Below are 22,150 nucleotides of genomic sequence, written 5' to 3'. Positions count from 1 at the left end.
TGCAGCCTGGGCCGGGGGAGACGGGCTTCCCTAGGACGGAGCGTCGGGCCCGACCGGCTAGCCGGCCTCATCACAAGCTGCAGGCTGCTGCCCCGAGGATGCAGATGAATCCACATCCTCGAAAGCAAAAGTCCAACAGAACGACTTTTTCGCAATCGACTGGCCAGTTCCCTTCGAATCCTAACTTACACGGTGAGCAGCTGGCCTTGGACCGGGCTGTGTTTCAATTCACTGCAGTCCCAGAGGGGATGGCGTGGCCCGGCGCCGGCGTGAGGTGTCACCTAACGGGCACGAGTCTGTCCGCCTCTGGCTGCCCCCTTCACAGCTCCGGGCTCTGTTCCCTGTCCGTTTTCAGACCTGCCTCCACGAGGAGCCTGGAGCTGGGGAGGGAAGAAGACACTGGGGCCTCGTTTTAAGGCTCACGGGGTCCACGGCTGTTCAGGGGGGCCAGCTCCCACGGCCCTGCCGTGTTCCATTGCCACGCCTCTCTGTTCTCAACTGGAACAGCCAGCGTGATCTTGTTAAACAGCAGTCAGACCACGCTGCTCTTTTATCCGGAGCGTGCTTTATCAGAGCCAAAGGCCAAGTCCTGACAGTAGTCTTTGCTTTGGGCCTCGCAAGGCCCTCCCGATCCATCCCGTTACTGCCCTCCTTGTGTCTCGTACACTTCTCCCCGCTTCTCTGTCGCTCCAGGTGCACACTCCTTGCTGTTCCATGAACATGCAGGCGTGATCCTGCCTCCGGGCCTTTGCACTGGGTGTTCCTTTGGCCTAGAATGATCTTTCCCTCGGTATCTGTATAGTTTGGGCCTCGCTTGAGGTAATGGCCCTTGAAGACTATTCAAATTTAGTTAATGAGATTTTCTCTGACCTCCTGCGTGTATATGCGAACCTGTATGAACAAACGCAAAAAAAGAAGACCTTTAGAACAGTAGTAACAGTAGTTTCTACGAAGGAACCACTTGGTAGCTCTGTCTGTAAGCTCTGCTTAGGAGAGTGCCTTTTACACAGAAGGTGCTCGATAAATGTATGCCACAGAGTGAATTTATTGATTTTTCCCTGTTATGGGTCAGGGATTATCCTAATTTTTCACACGAATGAATGAATTGAAACCTCATGATAATACTACATACCGTGATTGTCATCCCCATGTTAGGATGACAAAACTGAAGCGGGGACGTTTAATCTGCTCAAGGTTGTTCCTGACACGCATTCATTCATTCAATCATCACAACAGCAACAGGTACTAGCGTCTCCGTCATTGTACAGATGGGGAAACAAAAGTTGAGTGAGTTTGCTTTGCGGAAGCTCCCAGGGCCAAGAAAGTAGAAGAGCCGAGCTTGGAACTCAGGCAGTTTGATTTTAACAGCTGTGCGGTGGCCCCAAGCCCCACCCCAGAGCACCCTGTTGGTCCAACAGCGTCAAGGGGCCTGAACTCAGGTCTCTTTGCTTCCGTGGCTTCTGGCCTTCACGTTGCTACCACCTCCAGCCTCTTGATTCGTCCCTTCCTCACACCCGTTTGGGTAGACAGGCTCTGTTCTTAGCATTACTCCCCAGCTTCTGTGCCTTCACCTGAGTCCCTACTCAAGGAGGCTTTCCCAGAGGCCCCATCCCGGCCCCAAGTGACAAGGAAGCTCCCAAGGCCCACTTGAGGTTTCAGGTCCATTCACATTCAGGATTTCAAAGCCTGTCTAGGACAGCTCCAATACTTTGTGGCCACTGGGGGTGACTTAAAAGTCTCTCTCTTTACAACTGCGCCTCCATCCCTGGCCGTTCCTGACACAGAAGGGCTCTTACCTGAGTCCCCACGTGACTGCTTCTCCACTAAGGCTTCAGAGATCCGCACTAGGCCATAGGCCTGGAGAAGCTGGTTCTTGAGCTGGGACACCCACCCAGGCTCTCATGGTTTCTGAGCCTTCTTGGGAGAAGGTAGGGGGTAGGTGGGCCCTGCTTTCCTGTTCCATCTGAGATAATCAGCCAAACGCCTCCCGACTACATCCCTTGCAGGATTGCGCCAGTCAGAAAGAGATGCCTACGAACTCATTGCGGAATTTCTAGATCAAGGACAAGGGGTAAGGAAATTCTCTGAACCTTTTAGAGAGTTGATGAGGAAACTAGGAAAGAATGACAATGTCCTTGGTTTCTGAATTCTAGCCTTGGCTTGAAAGCTACCTGAAATTCAGCATTTTATTTATTTATTTATTTATTTATTTATTTATTTATTTATTTATATTTTTTAGAGAGAGAAAGAAGGTGGGGAGAGGAAGAGGGAGAGAGAGAATGTTAATCAGGCTCCGTGCTGAGCCTTGTGGGTCTCAATCTCACAACCCTGATATCTGAGCCGAAATTGAGTCAGACGCGTAATCAACTGAGCCACCGAAGCATCCTACCCCGAAATTCAGCCCATTTTTGCCTTCTGACCTGGACAGTCTGAGGTCAAGCCAGCAGTCAGGATCTGTACAAAAGAATCTTCCTCGTGGGCCCCTAGTTCCATTGTCCCCAGAGGCCTGTGAGGAGGCCAGAACATGGATGAGGGTCAGTGTAGGGGATGCGGGAACTGTGCTGAGGACATCGAGCGAGCTAATCCGTCTGGCTGCTCTGAGGTCTGGGGTGGCTGTGAGGCGCGGGGTACGGGGGGCAGTCTGCAGGTGCCTGGCTCACGAGCAGGTTGTTTCTGTGTTCTTTCCTAGTCCGAGTTGGAAAAGCTGAAGTTCCTGAGGGCCGTGGAAACCTTGAGCAGCGCTGTTCACGCCCAGCCAAATGGCAATATGAATGATTATTTTTCCAAAGCCATTCTGGCCAGGAAAATTGAGGTGAGGAAGACCCAAGCTCTCGGGGAGTTGGTCATCCAGGAATGAGGATGACCAAGTCCCAGAGCCAAGAGCTGGCATCTCTCTTTGAGGGAAATTCTTGTTTCTTCCTGGCTCTTCTAGGTATTAATCCTTGAAGAAATCACCGAGGCCTTGGTCAGCAATGTGCGTCCGCAAGCCATGCTCTGCATCGTGGCTCTGAGGTTCCTTCCTTGCTTTTACCTTCTCTGAGCCCCTGGGTCTCTGATGCTGAGGACGTTTGGGTTGAGAGGAAGGGCAAGATCTGCAGGCTTCAGTTTTGGGCTTGGGTGGCAGGGCCCCATGACTGCAACCTCCTCTACCAGCATCCAGGGGTGGTAGAGGTATCCCCAATTTCACTATTAGAAGCCTGTTAGGACACCTGGTGTAGGTAGGGAAGGCTCCCTAAGAAGCCAGGGGCCTCTTTTCCGGGCAAGGAGGCCATTGAAAAGTGTTTCCTGTGGCTCAAAAAGGACAGCAAAGCAGGTTCTATGGTTGGGTCCTAGAAGCATAAGCCAGCCTGTCACTACTATCCTCCAGTGCTCTCTTGTCACTCCTCCTCCTCACCAGCCAGGTGAATCCACCGTTCTACTTATCCCAGAAACTGGACCTGGTAAATGCCTGCATCTCTAGCATATTCTCTCTGCCACTTATCATGCCCAGTCTAGACCGAAAGGAGAGCGCTAGTCTCTACCTCCAGGTAATCACCACCATCGCCTCCTGGTAGAGGTCTCCATGGGAGGGATTTGTCTTCAGAGGCTTCCTCTGTCTTCTTAGCTCCTGGGCCCTCCCCCTGTCCTCCCTGACCCCTCCTTCGTGAGCTCACAGCCTCGTGGTCCTCGTGCTGCCTAGGAGTAACCCCGCTGCCTCATTGTCACCCGTCTCCCTAGGGAAGTGGCTCATGCTCCCGCATTGCCTATGTCTTCTCTCGCTGAGGCTCTCATTTCTCTAGTTCCACAGCAGATTCGGATTTGTACTGCCAAATCTGAAGAACTTTCACCTTTAAAAATAGAACTTTCCTTAATCTAGCAGAATGAATCCCTAATGGTGAGAATCTCATGGGGATTACATGTGTTGGGGAGACTGCCCAAGGCCTACATTTTACTCTTTGGGCCCCAATTTGGGCCAGCCCTGGTCTGGTCTTCAGGGAGGTCAAGGAAGATCAGCACTTGGGAAGCTCAGAGTGTGGCGGCAGGGCCGGGCCCTGCGTTCCTTGCTCCTGAGGAGGGGTCTGAGGAACATGGGGGGTACCCCAAGGAGCCAGGCCGGCGGCTGTTGGTCCTCCTACACTCCACGCCTCCTCCTTGCTCATCAGACGATCCAAGCCTTAGATGACATGTTACAAGCTCTCGTGATGGAGGATATGGAACCCAATATGCCCATACTGCAGAACTTCCTGGAGGTAGGTGGCTGTAGAAGTCAGGGAAACTGAAGCCCTGCGTTAAATCTGGTCTTCCTGGAGGAAAGACAAGGACTCTTAGGATAGTCTGGGGGCCCTTCCAGCCCAGAGGCCATCGGCTCTCAAACCTCCGTGAGCATCACGATGACTTGGAGGCCACTCCCTGCATTGCCCTCTCTCTGTCTTTAAGAGCCTTCCAAATATTCTTAGTTACGATCCATCTTCATCTCTTTGTGGGTGACTTTGAATAGCCCAGAATCACTTGAAACCAACTTTTTTTTTTAAGATTTTATTTATTTATTTATTCATGAGAGATACACAGAGGGAGAGAGAGAGGCAGAGACACAGGCAGAGGGAGAAGTAGGCTCCATGCAGGGAGCCCGACATGGGACTTGATCCCAGGTATCCAGGATCACGCCCTGAGCTGAAGGCAGTGCTAAACTGCTGGGCCACCTGGGCTGCCCGAAACCAACTTTCATCAACAAGATGGTAACTAGTGAGGATGACACAATTTTGGATAAAACATTATATGTGACAACCAAAACAGAGACAGGATTTGTCTCTTGAAAACACTTTGACGAGGGCCGTTTCTAGGGAAGAAACATATCCATATTGGGATTAGGGACATGTTTTTTTTTTTGCAATGTATTATTTCCGGTACATTTGTTGAGAACCATTTCTGTGTTTTGCAAGTACGTTCACTGCAAGTGGACTCCTAAATGCACTGTTACAGTTTGAGTTTATGGGGAATGGAGATGCAGAGCTCGGGTTCTCCATCAGGGTGGGGTCCTCAGGAAATCCATTCCTGGAGTCCTCATTATCCAAAGACAAAGGGTGCTCCCCAAAGGCACCACCTGAAATAGCTTCCAGAATTTTACTTGTCAACTTATCTTGCTGAATGAAATTTAAATGATAAAAATAAGATTTTTTTTATGCAACAAAATTTAGATTATATTTACTACTTGGAGGTAATTCTGAAAACAAAAAAATCAAGTGTGTCTATTTTAGACATAATTGTTCCTACAAAAATTATATGATCACATAATACATCATTTGTTTCATATTTGACCTTGCACAGGGGGATCAGAAAGAGGATTAATTTTGAAAAAAATATGTAAGGCCTATTTAGTCTTCCCAAGGGCTCCTTTCTCTCTCTCTCTCTCTCTCTCTCTCTTTCTTTTTTTGTCTTTGCTTTTTTTGGTATTTTTATTAAGGTAGGATTTACATACAGTATAGTGCACCCTTCCTAGTGGATAGTTCTGCGGGTTTTGACAAATGCAGTCAAGTCTACACAACTACTGTCAAGCTACAGAGCTGTCCCCGCCCACCGGGCCTCCCATATGACTCTGTCCTCAATGGCTCTGCCCAACCCAACCCCTGACAATAGATGCTCTGATTTCCTTTTTGGTATACGTGCTGCCAAAGCAAGCGAGTGTCTGTTTGTCTTTCTGGCAGTCAGGGATGTAGGCTCAGAGCAAGGAGGGATGAGGGCAGTGCTCCCGTAGAAGGCATCGATGGTGTCTCTACGCTGCCTTTCCAGATCATCTTGCCTTGGTTAACGCTGTCAGAGAAAGTGCACGAACAGAGCCGGGCCTTGGGCACCATCTCCCGGATGCTGAGGTTTATTTGCAATTTCCCAGAACTGTCGGTGAGTGCCTGGGGTGGGGGGAAGGCTGGCCCGCGGACCCGGCCTCTCTGCACACGGAGCAGCTGACTGAGCCTGAGCCTCTGCAGAGCTTAACAAGAGCACCTTATTATTGATGTGTTTATTTACCACGAATGCCTTTTCTGATTCTATGGGAATTGGCCTTAGCCTAGTAAACTCAGATTGTCCAGACACATCTCAGTCTGGTGGGAGGCCGTGGCCTGCACAGCTTCCCACTGGCTAACGTATTTCAGGCGTCTGGCTGCCTCATTGCCCGGGGTGTCACTTCAGGAGGTTTCCCCACTCCAGGCCGGGGTGTGGGGTTGGTGGGGTGAGAGGGGCCACACACAAGCAAATAACAGTGATGTGGGAAGGAAGGGGAGGTTGGAGGGGGCAGATGGCCATGGTGGGGAGAAGCTGCTTTGGGGATGGTGGAGAGGTAACGGTTTCCTCTTCCTGGCAGCACTTGACAGAGTTCTCCATCACTGGGAAGCTCATGGGCATCCTAGGCCTGTTCTGCATGAACACCAACTATGAGATCAGCGCAGAGGCCTCGGAGGCACTGCATTACTTGTTCAAAATCCTTGTGCTTCATAGAAGTAAGTGATAGGAGCCTGGACTGTCCCGGGTCTGCAGCTGCGGGGCCCCGCTGAGTGACAGGAGCAGCGGTCATCGAGTGCCTCCCTTGTGTCGGGCACACCGAAGGGCAATTCTCTCCTGCAGGGGCACCAGGACCTCCAAACCACGGCTGATGCAGGGCCCTGTTTTAAAAGACTCTAGGAGAGCCTTGGAAAAAAGGGGGAGCTAGGTTCGCAGCCACCTGGGAGAGCCCATCACGAATGCTGGGTGCCCGACTGGGAAAATCGGCATCCTTTCTCAGGGAACAGACTTGGGGACATTTGGTCTAGACCTTCTCTGGCCCCAGAAAAACCAAAGATACAGACAGCCCCGCACGCTTACGGAGGTGCTAGAGGAATTGGCAAGCATGCCCTCCCGGGAGTTTCAGAAACGTTGGCTTTTTATGATTCGAGAAGATGTGCTTCTGTACTGCTCAGCTGTGGGGTGAGGGTGGGAGGGGCCCTCGAGGTGGCTCGGCTACAGGAACAGCCACCTGCGCAGATACAGCCCTCCCCCTCAGCCTGGAGCTGGGGAGCCCTCCCCATTGGGCCGGGCAGGGAGGGAGCGGGTGCCCCTTGCTCCCTTGTTAAGGCCCTGCCCCGTAATTGTGCTTGGATCGGAGGTCTGAAGCAGAAGACGGAGGGCATCCTGAAGGAGCTGCAGAAGCATTTCCGGGGAGGATGGTTTGCCAACATCCAGAGTCTCACAATGGTACCCGCTGTTCTCCGCGGTGTGGGGGGCCGCACGGGAGTGTCCGCGGGGGAGAAGGGTGTCTGGGTAGAGGTCACAAAGAGGGCCTGGCTGGGGTCACGGAGGAGGCTCCCCCACCCGGGGAGCTGGACCCCGAGTTCAAGGTCTCACGGGCAGCCTGCGGGAGGACTAAGGCCCACTCCCTGCACGGCACTGGACCTGAGTGACGCTTGAGGCCATCGAGGGAGTCTGTACAATAGGGGCAGCGTCAAGCCCGTCCTGCCCCACAGACTGCGCCCTGTACCTCTACTCACGGCCTCGCTTTAATCTCTTCGATGAGCAGAGGGGTTGCTGGTGTTAACGCTGTGTCCCCGCGTGGGCTGCTCAGCCCACGGACAGCCTTCCCTCCCTCCAGCCCACCGTTTTCCACGGCCGGTTTAGTCCCGCATCTGCCCCTTCTCACCCCGAATGGCCTTGAGTCCCTCCCCTCTGCCCCGGGCCACCGCGGCCACCCCGATTCAGTCCAGCATCAACGTCTTGCCTGGGTTATTGCGGCAGCCTCCGGCTGATCATCCTGTTTCCCACCGTGCCCCGCGCCACACCAGTTTCTGCGCTGTCATCGGACAGTTCGCAAGGGCACGTATCATCGTCCCAGTCCCCTCCAGACTTCGCGCCGACCTCCCGTGGGGCTTATGCTACACGCCAGACTCCACAGGCCAGCGAGGCCCTGCAGGACGCGGCTCCTGGCGACTCCCGCCCCACCTAGTCTGGACTCCCCTTCCCCTCCGGGTCCAGGGCCCCCGCGGGCGCCGCCCCACTGAACGGCGCTTTCCCCAGGTCTGCACGGTCTGTTCGCTGCCTGGAAATCTTGCCCCAGTTTTCACCAAGTGTGGACTTCAGAGGAACTTCTTCCAGGAAGCCTTGTCCAATCTTGCAAGTCTAGCTGCGGTGCCCTCACTATGTCCCTTTCTGGCATTTTCCCCACGGCACCATGACTGCTTATCTACCTGCCCTGACGTGACGATACGTTCCTTGAGGGCGAAGGCAGGGGGTGACTGCTGTGTGGGCTTCCCCAGCTCCTGGCATAGAGGCAGTCACGGAGTTGGGGTGCTCCTTCTGGTGTGAGCGGAGAGCTTCGTTGGGGTGTGTGGACTCAGAAACACGAGGCGCGCCTGTGTTAGACCGTAGCAGTCACTTCTTGCTTGGGAATGCTCTGAACCCACAACACATCAGAACTCACTTCTAAGTGGGATCACCGAATCACGTTCCAGATTCCAAATAGAAATACCTTTTGCGTTGTTCTCTGTATCACGCTGTCTGGACAGTGGCTCTTACCTGGGTACTTAGAGCTGGTAACACTCGGGAGCCTGGCCTCACACCGTGGAATAGCTAGGTGCTGGCCAGGGGCTGCCTCCACGGGACCCCGGTTGGCTGGCCGCTCTGGAGTCCAGAGGTTTTGTGCAATCCCAGTGTGGGATGCCGACATTGCAGAGACAGCTGCTGCTCTTCTTTCTTCAGTTCTTCCGGAAATACCTGACCCCTGAAGAGAGAGCAGATGTGATCATGGTGTCAATGGAGACTATGAGCAGTGCCAGCAGGCATGACGTCTGTGCGGCTTCCAAGATGCTAAAGATGATCCTGAAGCACTCGCTGCCGGAAATCGGGAAGGTACCAGCGCTGAGGGACTTACTGACTCAAGGCCCATTTAAGAATTCTCCCTTTCTGCTTTGGATCTGGTTCTATTTCCTACTGGTTGAGGTTTAAGGAATTGAAATCCTTCAGCTGAGAGGAGAAAAAGTCAAATGAGGAGTTGTTTGCGATTGTGTGAACAGCCCTTCCATGGGAAAGGGTGACACACTGGCCTCGGCTCCTCCAGGAAGGGAAGAAGAGAGTCAAAGCTATAGCAGGAGACTCCTGTGGGGTCTGAGGACCAGTGTCCCTTCTGCTTTCAAACACTGTGCTAGGTCTGTGGATGCACAGGTGGGAGAAAGCACAGAGATCATCTATCCATCTATTCACTGATCGATCTATCAATCTATCGATCTATCTATTGATCAATTTATTTCTTAGATCTATATGTCATACGGCTCTATTTCACATATATCTTACATATCTATCATATCATATTTCCTATATATGTATGGATTTGTGAGACACTGACATGAACCACAGGTGGAATACAGAGACTTTTGCCAGACGCGGGACTGGTTCTTAGTGAAATTAAGATAGCGTAGTTGACTTATGTTTCTTTCTTATCCCATTATTAAAGGTCTTAGCGATTGATTGGTTCACTCTCATCCCAGTGGCCTAACCTGTCCCCTCTGTCTTGCTCCTGACACCTCTACAAGAGGTTCAGTTATTGTCCTGTGTCTCACCCTTACCACTCCCTCTGGCCCGGAGAGCCATCTGAATGCCTCAGAGCAGACCAGGAGTGAGCTCTTAGAGCTGAAGGCCACCCCCGAGGTGAAGCACTGCAACCTCCCCACTCAATGCCTGTAATCCCTTCGGGAGCCCTCCTGACCCTTCAGCAGCCAGACTCTGCTGAAAGCACTTTCGGGTAGCTCACTACCGTAAGCCACATAGCTCATCCTAATTCGTGAATCACTTCCGTTATTAGAAAGTTCTACCTTATTGTGCACTGAAATCTTCATCCCCGTCGTTTCCAGCCCCTGGCCCACATTTGCTTTTTTGGAGTTATGCAGAAATCAATTCCTCTCCAGGTTTTACTAAAACTAGGTGCCACGCGCTCTGCTAGCCTCATCCCCTTGTTGTTTTACTGAACTCTTACACCAGGTCTGCAAGGAAGTAATGGTTCTCTTTTGAGAAATGGGGAAAAGGCTCAAGGAGGCTAAGAGTTTTCATAACTGAAGTTTCTCAAACACTTATTATGTGGCAGACACTGTTCCAACCACTGTAGACGTATTAGCTCAGAACTATTGAGGTGAGTTAGGCTGTTCTCATTTTCTATATGAGGAATTAACGGAAGTAACACATAGAAAAGGTGGAAAACTTGCCCAAGGTCACACAACTGGTAAGTGAGGTTCAAATTCAGGCACTATGACTCCAGGACCTGTACTGTTCACCACGAGGGACACTGCTGAGTCCACATGGCTGGTAAACTGTGAGACCGGAGCACCCCCCTTCCCTAATAATATAGGCTTTATGCCTCCTGTCCTCACTTCTCCAGGTTACTGATCCCTGACACTTGCTTCATTCCTCGTGACATGGTTTCCAGGCATGACTCGAGTCACCCTTCCCTGCTGCTCTTCATTTTGTCCCTCTTAAAATATGGGGGACACGACAGCCCCCAGCCACACAGCTGTGGCCTGACCAGAGTGGGACAGTGACTGCTGGGGACCGGTTCACACTGGTGTGCACCCACACACTTTATACAGTTGCTTAGTTATCCACGTCTCGAGGAGTTGCTGATGAGTGTCCAGGACGAAACTTACTCCTCCTGACCCCCCTTCAGGTGCCAGAAATCATCCAGTACACTTACCACAATATGAACAGCATCACTGAAACTACGGCCCAAGGGACCATAGAGAAGATCCTTTACCTGCTGGCCCAGACCTACACCGATGAAGTTATCCTGACACTATTTAAGATGGAAGATCAGTCACAAAGGTAGGCGACTTTATCAGTGCCACCGACCAGCCCCCTGCTGTCTTCTAATTTGCTATACTTAAAATGTACCCAATTTTCAGTATAAGTGAGTTCCTTACTTATTTGGGGGCAGGTGATTGTAAAAGTAATAGGGGATTGCTTGTTGCTGTCAATTTGAAAGCATGTAAGATTTTGAAAAAGCAAAAAAGAAAATTTAAATCCGTTATACTGGTTATAATTTTTCTACCTTTTATTTATTTTTATTTTTTAAAGATTTATTTATTTGAGAGAGAGAGAGAGAGAGAGAGAGAGAGAGAGCATATGTGCGAGTAGGGGGAGAGCAGAAGGAGAAGGAAAGAGAGTCTCAAGCAGACTCAACACTGAGTGTGGAGCTCAATGCAAGGCTTGATCCCATGACCCTGAGATCATGACCGGAGCTGAAATCAAGAGTCTGATGCTCAACCGACTGAGCCACCCAGGTGCACCTAATTTGCCTACCTTTTAAAAATGGTTTTTAAAAATGTATTATCAAGGGATGCCTGGGGGGGTTGAACGTTTGCCTTCAGCTCAGGGCATGATCCTGGGGTCTCAGGATGGAGTCTCACATCGGGCTCCCCGCAGGGAGCCTGCCTCTCCCTCTGCCTGTGTCTCTGCCTCCCTCTCTGTGTCTCTCATGAATAAATAAATAAAATGTTTAAAAATGTATTATCCAGCTCATACTGCACACACCAGTTTGCATATTTTTTCACTTAACATTTTATTATAGCATCTCCTAAGTTAAAACCTTTTTGTAAACATGATTTTAATGGCTTCCTAATGTTATATGTTATATCATATATTTTGTGAATCTACTACACTATAATTTCCTTTTTTTTTTATAATTTCCTTTTTTAAACTTGAAAGATTTTAAAATTTACATGCAGCAGTATTCACCCTTTGGTCATATGGTTCTATAAGTTTTCTCAGATGTATAGTCACAATCTCCACCCCTATAATCAAGATACAGAGCATTTCCATCACCCCCCAAAATTCCCGTGTGTGGGTATACCCCTTCTGGGGTCATTTCCCTCTTCCACACTCAACCCTTGGCAACCACCAATCTGTTCTCTGTCTCCATCATGTGCCCTTCCCAGAATGTGGTAAATAGAATCTTACAACACAAATCATAACAGTACAAAATAGAATCATGCTTCTGAGTCTGGCTTCTTTCACCCTGCATAAGGCATTTGGGATTCATCCGGGTTACTGTATGTATCCATCGTTGAGTAGTCCATTGCATGGATACAGTTTTTTTTTTTTAAGTCCATTTACTTTTTGGGTGGTTTCCAATTTTTGGTAATTATGAATAATGCTGCTATAAATATCTCTGTTCAGTTTTTTGTGTGAACATGGGCTTTCATTTCTGTTGGGTAAATTCCTAAGGATTGCATTGCTGGGCAATATGGCAAGTGTATATTTAACTTTAAATGAAACTGCCAAACTATTTCTCAGGTGCAGCTTTCCCATTCCCACCAACAATGTAGGAAGGTTCCAGTTGCTCCCACCCTTGTTCACAGCTGGTATTTTCATTAAAAAAAAAAAAAATCAGTCATTCTACCAAGTGGGTAGTGGCATCTCATTGTCATTTTATTTGCTTTGCCTTAATTTAATTGTAGCTAATGATGCTGAGCATGATTTCATATGTTTATTTGCCATCCATGTAACTTCTTTGTTCAAGTATCCAAATCTTTTACTCATTTCTTAATTGTTTGTTTTCTTATCATTGAGCTTTGAGTGTTCTTTATATATTCTGGATACAAGTCTTTTGTCAGGGGGATCCCTGGGTGGCTCAACGGTTTGGTGCTTGCCTTTGGCCCAGGGCGCGAGCCTGGAGTCCTGGGATCAAGTCCCACTTCGGGCTCCCGGAATGGAGCCTGCTTCTCCCTCCTCCTGTCTCTGCACCCCCACCCCTGTCTATCATAAATAAATAAATAAATCTTTAAAACAAAACAAGACAAAACAAAAAAACAAGTCTTTTGTCAGATATATGACTCTGATACATTTCTCTCTTCATTTTCTGCGTACTTAGCCTATCAGTTACCGAGAAAGGAGTGTTGAAGTATCCACATGTAATTATGGATTTGTCTATTTGTTCCTTCACTTTACCACTTCTTGCTTCATATATTTTGTTAGGTGTATATACATTTAGAATTGCTACACCTTGATGAGTTGACGCTTTTATCATTAGTGAATGTCCCTCTTCATACCTAGGAATATTTGCTGTCCTGAACTTTGTCTGATATTAATACTGCCACTTTTTCTTTGCTTTGATTTGCCTTTACGTGGTATATCTTTTTTCATTCTTTTATTTTTAACTAGTCTATAGTACTATATTTATAGTGGGTTTTTTGTATACAGCATATAGTTAGTTTGGTATTGTGTTTTTTTTTTCTTATTAACTATTTCTGTTTCAATTGGTGTGTTTAGACAGTAACATTTAATGTAATTAATGATGTGGTTAGGTTTTTTTTCCAGTTTCATTGAGATATAGTTGATATATATCACTGTAGAAATTTAAGGTGTATAACATAGTGGTTTGATTTGCATATATTGTGAAATAATTATTGCATAAGTTTGATTAGCATCCATCATCTCATATGGATGAAATAAAGAGAGAGCAAAAAAATCTTTTTTCCTTGTAATGAGAACCTTTAATGACCTTCACATATATTATACAGCAGTATTAGCTATAGTCATCATGCTATAATTATTATAGCCTTAGTATTTATTTATCTTGTCACTGGAAGTTTATACCTTTTGGCTTTCTTTTTCCATTCCCACCCCACCCCCACCACCTCCCTCTGGTAACCATAAAATACGATCTTTTTCTCTATGAGTTTGTTTGCTGGTTTATTGTTTTATTTTTTATTTATTTATTTTTTAAAAAGATTTTATTTATTTATTTATGATAGACAGAGAAAGAGAGAGAGAGGCAGAGACACAGGCAGAGGGAGAACATGCCAGGAGCCCGACGCAGGACTCGATCCCGGGACTCCAGGATCGCACCCTGGGCCAAACAGTCCCCTATTGTTTTATTTTTAAAGATTCTACATATAAGTGAGATCACATGGTATTTGTCGTTCTTTGTCTGACTTATTTCATCTAGCATAATGCCCTAAAAGTCTGCTCTGCTGTCACAAATGACAGGATTTTCTCATCTTTTATAGCAAAAGAATTATCTATTGTCTACATATAAATATGGTTGGTTTTAAGCCCACCACTTTATGATTTGTTTTCTGTCTCTGTTTTTTTTTTTTTGTTCCAATGTTTTAGGATTTTAGTGGGTCTTGGGATTCTTAACATACCTAAATTTTCATAGTCTACGTAAAGTTGATATTTTATAACTTCAAGAAAATACAGAAGCTTTCAGCATATAGGTTCCTTTTCTCCCTATGTTATCCTATAGTTGTGGTATGTATTACGTCTACGCACATTGAAGAAACACAGTAAAAAATGTCATAATTTTTGCTTTCAATAATCATTACCTATTTTTAAACTTGAGAGAAAAATAGTCTGGTACATTTACCCAAATATTTACCATTCTTGTTGCTCTTCCTTCATGATTGAAGTTCCATGTTTCCTTCTGATAAAATTTCTCCTCAGCTTGAAGAACTTCCTGTAGCTTGTCATTCAGAACAGGTCTGCAGGTGACAAATTCTGTTTGTTTTCTTTCACCTGGGAATGTCTTTATTTTACCTTAATTTCTAAAGAATATTTTCATTGTATGTAAAATGCTAGAATTCTAGAATTCAAGGTTGATGGCTTTTCTTTCCCAATTGCTGTAAATATGTCATTCTATTTTCTTCTGGACTACACAGTCTCTGATGAGAAATCTATAATAGTTCAAACATTATTTTCTATACGCAACGTGCTGTCTTTTTCTTGGTTGTTTTCAAGATTTTTTTTTTAATCTTCATTTTCAGAAGTTTGATTATGAGATGTCTGGGCATGGTTTCTTTGAGTTTATCCTGTTAGAGCTTCACCAAACATCTTGAATCTGTTAATATGTATCCTACACCAAATTTGGAGGAGTTTTAGGCCATTATTTCTTCAGATACACTTTCTGCACCAATATCTTTCTTCTCTCTGAGATTCTGGTGACATGAATATTAGACTTTTCGATGGTGTCACATAAGTCCCTGAAGCCCTATTAATTTTTTCTAATTTCTTTGTTTTTGCAGATTTTATAATTTTTGTTAATATATCTGCAAGTTCATAAACTCTTTCCTGTATTTAATCTCCTACTGGTCCCAGACAATTAATTTTTGTTTCAAAATTTTTTTCCAATTCTAAAATTTCCATTTCGTTCTGTTTTTTATATTTATTTATTTATTTATTTATTTATTTATTTATTTATTTATTTATTTATTTATTTTAGGGCTTTATTTACTTATTTGACAGAGAGAGAGAGCCAGAGAGCACAAGTGGGGGAATGGCAGAGGCAAAGGGGGAAGCAGGTTTTCCACTGAGCAGAGAACATGATGCAGAAGCTCAATCCCAGGACCCTGGGATCATGACCTGAGCTGAAGGCAGATGCTTAACCAACTGAGTCACCCCGGCGTCCCTGGTTCTGTTTTTTAAATAGCTTTTATTTCTTTGCTGAGAATATCTATCTTTCCATTCATTTCAGCAGTGTTCATCTTTCCATCATGGAGCATGTTTAAAATGTCTACATAAAGTCTTTATCTGGAAAAAAAATTTCTTCACCTGCTCACTTCCACATCTTGGTAATCTCAGGATTGGCATCTGTCGATTTTCTTTTTCTTTGAGAATTGATTACATTATCCCGTTCTTTGTATGTCAAGTAAATTTAGGTTGTAGTCTGGACATTTTTAATATGATGTTGTGAGGCTCTTGGTCTTGTTAAATTCTCCTGGAGAATATTGATTTTTTTTTTTTTTAAGCAATCGACCTGGTGTACGGTTTAGACTGCAAGTTCTGTCTCACCTTGTGGATGTAATTTCAATGTCTGTGAAGTTTTTAAGGTCTTTGCTGTGCTGCTTTGGATCTGTCTTGCACATGTGCTTCTCAAGGGTTATTTGGGTCTACCCTGTTCATGCACAGCTCAGGGATGATTCCAGAATTTATGTGTTGGCTCATTTACAGAATTAGGAATTCCTCTCTCTCCTCTTTGAGATTTCTCCCACCTCCTGGCTTCCAGGGACACCTTTCCAGGTCCTCTGTCTAGAAAGTTGGGCGCTCTCTCAGGGTTTTACTGCTTGTGCCAATGCATTTGCACAGCTTGGCCCATGTTTTGGACAGTAAAGTGAGAAAAGAGATAGAGATAGATTGAAAAGGGTTTTTCTCCCTTCCACACACACATACTCTTTGGGTCATAAGGCCCCTGTCCACTTCATGCACTGGGCAACTGGATCCATCCTCAGAACAGGGTTGAGAGAGAAAAGAGTCAAAGAAAGAAAGCTTCTACCCACACTTTCAAAGAGCCACAAGTCTTAGGTTCCTATTTTCCCAGACCTTCTGCTAGAATGACAGAGTTTTACTCTGAGATTTTGCTTTGTGTGCCTGCTGCATAGTTTCACACTGGGGGCCAGCTCCAGGTCAAAGTTGGGAGATAAAAGGGCGGGGGGATCTGGGAAGCTCATCTGGTAAGGGTTGCTTTTCAAATTATGGCTTTCTGACCCCAATCCACCTGCTATTAATAATTTAAAAAATCTTCCAAGCAGTTGCTTCCATATTTGACCAGCGTTTTTAGCATTAATTGGGGGAAGTGATTGGATGGAATGTGCTTGCTCTGTCTTGGCCAGCACAGCACCAAAAGGACATAATTTCTTAGTAAAGAAATAAAGAAAATTAAGAGAATCTTAATCTTAGGGAAATTAAGATTGCTTGTTAATGTCTAATAAGTATCCAGGAGGTAGCAAGAGCTTGGACAAGGCGGCAAAGAGAACACCACAGGGGACTCTTCTGACTGATACGCAACTTTGAAGTGACTGATTTGCAACTTTGAAGTGTGGCCTGAGATGTTTTCTCCATCAGGCTTGTAAACCAAGTGAACATCTCCAGATTTATCTATGCATGGGATGATAGAGAACAGGGAGGTCTGGAGGTGATGACAAAGTGAAAGAAGAAGAGAGGGGCCAGAACACTGGGCAAAGGAGCCCGGAGTCCCTTCCCTTGGAACGCCTGTGGGGTCTATGGAGGGTGACCATGTTGGTGGGGTTTTGCCCTTACAGGGGAGTTCACAAGCCCTGGGAAATCCTGGCATCATTCCCCAAAGGCTATGAAGTGATCATGGAATTTCTGCTGCAGAAACTGACTCCACACCAGAAATCAAAGAGCCAGGAGCCCAGCCACAGGAGAGAGATCTCTCCGTTGATTGTATGGAGGGGCCCGCTGAAGGGGCTGGGTGCTGGGGCGGGGGTCGGGGGGCCTTCCTGGTGCCCCATCCCAGGCTGTCCTGAGTTCTTGGGGCCTCTCCCTTTGACATATCCACGTTTGGTTGAATATTCTAACGCGGAGTCTTGGGGTGGTCGGAGGGAGGGTTTTCTAGTTGTGCTGCCTTGTAGGGAAACGGAAGAACTAGTTTCTCATTCTCCCTGGGTGAGCCTGGGTGAGTTTAGGTAAGAAGAGCACCCCCAGGCCCCCCTTAACTCTTGAGGTCGGTGCGGGAATGAAACAACCGCCACAACGTTGAGAGCAGTTAAAAATAATAACATTCTAGAAATTGCCCTTTATTTTTCTTGGCTCACGCTAATTTAGTTTTGACTTGCTGTGGGCTTCTCTGGGCCAGCCCATCATGGTGATAGGTTATGGGCAGAGATTTCATGGTGACAGGACCCACGGTGACGAGACTTGGAATATAAAAATGGTAATGCCTCCACTTTCCTTTCCACCCTCAGGCCACCAGGGCCATCCACGAGCTCCTGCTGGAACCGAATCGGCGGATAGAGGTGCAGACCTTCTTCTCCTCCCTGTTTATGACCCTGCTGAACCAGATCTCCTTTCTTGTGGTTGAAGGGGGCACCGACATCCAGGATCAGCAGCATGTAACCGAATGGGTGGACCCTGTCAGGTACCTTTGGCCTCTGGGCCAGAGTTCCTAGTGGCCGTGTTTCAGGGCCCATCCAGCAGCCATGTCTAGTTATTCCTTTGCCACTTGCCTGCCCTGGCCCCAGGCTGCTGGTTCTGGACACCCTTCTCACACCTCCCGTGTAGGGCACTGGGTGTGTTCCCCGTACATCATTCCAGCAAGTCTTTCTGGACTTTTTAGAAAAGACTTTATTTCTGACTTACTGGGCTGATGCCAAGCTTCTGTACCAAAGTGAAATCAATATGATGGATAAAACAGTTACCCTTCTGCTGGCTTCCTGCACTACCTCGGGGACCCCCACATCTCTCTTGGCCTTGGTGTCTCATTTGTAAAATGTTAGCCTGGGTCTCTGAGGACAGTCGCTCTACCCAACGGTTCATGATTCTAAGGGAGGTATGGGTAGGCAAGCAGGCCGCAGGTGCGGGAGAGGAGCACAGATGGTGGGGATGACTTCCTGTCTGCTTTCTGCCTTTTCTCCAGTGCCACCGTGGAGGCCCTGAAGGCTTTGATGCTAAGGGCTGGGTATGGGGACTATGTGTCTTTTGTTCAGAAACTTGGGGGCTGGGAGCTGCTCACCAGTCCTGAAAGACACTATGAGGGTGTCACTCTGCTGGCCAGGTAGGCCTCGACCCCATCCCTGGCCGGAGGACCTCCCATCTCATTGGCTCTCTCCTGGGGCCCAGCTCTGATCCTGAGCATTCTGCTGTCATCGGCAGGGCCATGGTCGTCAAGAACTGTTGGCACAACCGCCCCATCTTCAGCTTCATCATCAAAACTCTCCAAGAAGTGGGCAACACGAACCACTTGACAGCCTTCGTGTTCATGACCGAGGTAAGCAGTTCTCGGTGGGAGGAGGGTGGGGGAAGGCGGTTCCTCTAGAAGGCAGCTGTACCCCAGGGCCACCTCCAGGGATGGCTGGGGGACAAACGGGCGGCCTAATTCACCGTGGCTCCCTGCCTCCCAGAGGGTCGGGGTCACTGTTAATGACAGGTTACCTTGGGTCACAAGCTTTGAATTTACCTGGTGTAATTCCTCCTTGACTCTTAAGGCAGCTCAACCCTGTTCCGACTTTACGGGAAGACAGCTCTTTCCATCAGCCACCTCGACCCTCACCAGCCTTTCAAAACAAATCTTTGCTTTAGTACCACTGGTTGACTCAATGTATTTCTGCCATTTGATGGGGGAAAAAGTATAGAAAATTTAGAAAATATGATAAAGAACTTTAAAAATGGTAAAACCATGCATCGTCACAACATCCAGAGGAAACCACTTTCAGGTTTTGGCCTGAAGGGAGGCGTGTGTGTGTGTGTGTGTGAGTGTGTGTGTGTGTGTGTGTGTGTGTCTTTATCATAGCTGACATCATGTTCCACTCCTCTTTATCCTGCTCTCTTCAAACATAAATTTTAATGGTGCTATAATCTTTTATCACAAAGATGTTCTATAATTTATTGGATGTTTGGTCTCTAAATTTACAGTATTATAAATATCACTGTAGTGGACACCTCTGTGCAAAAGCTTTGCCCATATTCCAGATTATTTCCTTAAATGTTGAATATAGCAACACCTAGGGGGCTCAGCGGTTGAGCATCTGCCTTCAGCTCGGGGCGTGACCCCCGGGGTCCTGGGATTGAGTCCCATGTCGGGCTTCCTGCATGGAGCCTGCTTCTCCCTCTGCCTGTGTCTCTGCCTCTCTCTCTGTCTCTCATGAATAAATAAATAAAATATTTTTTAAAATGTTGAATATAGGTAGAAGTGTTGGTTCAGAAAATATGAATGTCTCCTATGAATTTTTTTACACGAATCCCAAATTACTTTCCAGTAAAGTTGAACCAAATTACACTTCCACCAGCAGTGTTGGGGGAAAAGTTTGGATTTCTGGCTCACCATAGCTTTAAATAGGCTCCTTTTAAAATTCAAGCTACCTTTTTTTTTTTTAAGGAGTAGGATTATGTTTGACCATAACAAAAGATAATGCAGTGCTCCTACTGGATTACAAGCAGATATTCTCCTAGTGTGTCACAATGCGTCCTTCGTAGGCTGTAGGACCTTGTTGGAAGGTGCCCACGGCCATGAGCTAATTTGTGTGCGTTGGCAGGGCTGCTGGTGTATGCGTTCAAGGATGTACATTGTGTGAGCAGAACTCCAGCTAGGGATGTGGGGATGGGGGGATGTGGATGTAGGGTGCAGAAGTCTGCATGGCAGAGGATGTGCAGCATTAATGGACTTCACGACTCTAGGGAAGCTGTTTAAATGCAGATTCCTGGGCCCCATCCCAAGGACTTGGATTCCGTGGCTCTGGTGTGAGGGCCAGAGGCTTCGTTTTCTGTAAACACGCTCGTGGTTGTTGCAGTACAGGCAGTCCTCGGACCCGGTCTTGGGGAACAGTGCAAGGTGCAAGCTGGCGGGGTTGGAGGGGGCAGGGAGTACCACAAGATGGGCGCCAGTCTCCGTAGAGCAGGAGTTCTGACCTCTGGCTGCGTGTTAGAATCCTCTGGGGAGCTTTTTTTTTTTTTTTTTTTATGATAGTCACAGAGAGAGAGAGAGAGAGGCAGAGACACAGGCAGAGGGAGAAGCAGGCCCCGTGCAGGGAGCCTGACGTGGGACTCGATCCCGGGTCTCCAGGATCGCGCCCTGGGCTGCAGGTGGCATTAAACCGCTGCACCACCGGGGCTGCCCCTCTGGGAGCTTTAAAACATGCTAATGCCAAACCACAACTTCGCTCCCTCTCCTGCCTGCCTGCCTGGATATGCTGTTCGAATGGGTCTGGGATGAAGTCCAGGCATCGGTTTCTTGTTCGAAGTTCCCGAGTTCAAAGCCGTAGCTAGGATGGGGACCCACTCCAGAAGCCTCCCCCCCCCCCCCCCCCCGCCCGCGGCGGGAGAGCCGTCCCTAGTGCACGCCGCGAGCAACCCTGTGTGTTCCCCACCCTCGGCTTTTCCCACCTCGGCCTCGGTCACGGACAGAAGCGCCGGGAACAACAGGCCTGTGCACTTTTCTTCAGGGCGCTCAAGGTCGGGGGGGGGGGGGGGGCGGCGACTCCGATTTCCATGCAACTCTGTGCAAAAGCTGCTGTAATCTCTGTTTTGTGGGGGGTCAGGGAGTCTGAGGACCTGGCTGGGCCGGCCCGGGCTGTAGGTGGGGCCGCGGGCGCAGGGGGTGGGGGTGCAGCAGGAGGGGGTGCGGGCTGGGGGGGGACCGGTGCTGGCCCCCGAAACTGTTTTGCTGTTGGGACTGAGGTTCCTTTGGCTTAAATGCATCTGATTAGCTTTGTCAAATGACATATCGACCCATATGAATTTTACATAAACATACAAATGGAATCACGCATGCCATTTTTCATTATGGCATTTTTAAAAAAAAGATTTTATTTATTTATTCATGAGAGACCCAGAGAAAGAGGCAGAGACACAGGCAGAGGGAGAAGCAGGCTCCCTGCGGGGATCTCGAGGTGGGACTCGATTCCAGGACCCTGGGGTCACAGCCTGGGCTGAAGGCAGACGCCCAACCGCGGAGCCCCCCTGGGCGTCCCTACAGCAGTTTTTAAATCTCATTTCTGCCTCTTCCCTTCTACGGCACCAGCTCTACCTGCCTCCTCTTCATCCTCCTGTCCCGTGTGTTTCAGATGCAAGCTACCAAATCCGTATCCCTCCGTAGCTCTCTCCATGCGAATGATCATACACCGCCATCTCTTTGGAGCTGGGTGCACGTCTTACTTTTAGCCTCTCCAGCTCCCCTCCTCGAGGATGACGGAGGAAAACCTGGGGGAATGAATGAATGACCTTTGGGATGACGGAGTGTGAAGTTACCTTTCCGCTAAGCTTTGGCCTCTTTACCTGTCTTCCAAATCCTTAGGAACATTTCTTTGTAAAAAGATAGGAACCTAGACTCAAAGCCCTGGGGAATTTTGTTCTCCTTGCCCATCACTTCGGTTTTTGTGGTCTCCTTTTGCCAGCTGCTCCGGTGCCCAGGTGTGGTGGCCACAGTGGATGAGGCCACGGTCTGCGTCCTGGCAGGCTGGTTCCAGTATGAGGAGCCCAGCACGGTGAAGCTATTGCTGCAGGTGGTTGGGATCTTTGCAAAGCACGGGAACATGGTGAGGTGGGGCGGGGGCCGGAGGTGTGCCCCCAAGAGATCTTGTCACCCGGGGAAGCAACTGGAAGGCCCGGAGGTCCCAGGTGTCATCATAGACATAGTGGGGTGGACCCACTCTTGGGGTCAGACAGAAAGAGCCCTCCGGAAGGCAGTCCTCTGGACACAGGGGTCAAGGACTTGAGC

At 48.0% G+C, this 22,150-nt stretch overlaps 1 protein-coding gene across 1 annotated transcript in view; it reads left to right on the top strand.

The window, feature by feature from the left end:
* The first annotated feature begins 7 nt into the window (after window positions 1-7).
* LOC112667093 (maestro heat-like repeat-containing protein family member 7) overlaps window positions 8-22,150 on the top strand; it is a 28,160-nt gene continuing 6,017 nt past the window's right edge. The window contains exons 1-16 of the mRNA XM_025458602.3: window positions 8-192; window positions 2,007-2,071; window positions 2,690-2,812; window positions 2,933-3,012; window positions 3,398-3,527; window positions 4,143-4,229; window positions 5,767-5,874; window positions 6,335-6,470; window positions 7,112-7,200; window positions 8,698-8,847; window positions 10,652-10,806; window positions 17,019-17,163; window positions 17,685-17,857; window positions 18,356-18,493; window positions 18,592-18,706; window positions 21,828-21,968. Coding sequence (XP_025314387.1) covers window positions 99-192; window positions 2,007-2,071; window positions 2,690-2,812; window positions 2,933-3,012; window positions 3,398-3,527; window positions 4,143-4,229; window positions 5,767-5,874; window positions 6,335-6,470; window positions 7,112-7,200; window positions 8,698-8,847; window positions 10,652-10,806; window positions 17,019-17,163; window positions 17,685-17,857; window positions 18,356-18,493; window positions 18,592-18,706; window positions 21,828-21,968 — 1,929 coding nt within the window. The 5' untranslated portion in view covers window positions 8-98. The remainder of the gene's footprint in view (window positions 193-2,006; window positions 2,072-2,689; window positions 2,813-2,932; window positions 3,013-3,397; window positions 3,528-4,142; window positions 4,230-5,766; window positions 5,875-6,334; window positions 6,471-7,111; window positions 7,201-8,697; window positions 8,848-10,651; window positions 10,807-17,018; window positions 17,164-17,684; window positions 17,858-18,355; window positions 18,494-18,591; window positions 18,707-21,827; window positions 21,969-22,150) is intronic.

This window comes from Canis lupus, chromosome 7, assembly GCF_003254725.2.
Source record: "Canis lupus dingo isolate Sandy chromosome 7, ASM325472v2, whole genome shotgun sequence".
Classification (NCBI taxonomy): Eukaryota; Metazoa; Chordata; class Mammalia; order Carnivora; family Canidae; genus Canis; species Canis lupus.
This window is presented reverse-complemented; position numbering and strand designations above follow the sequence as displayed.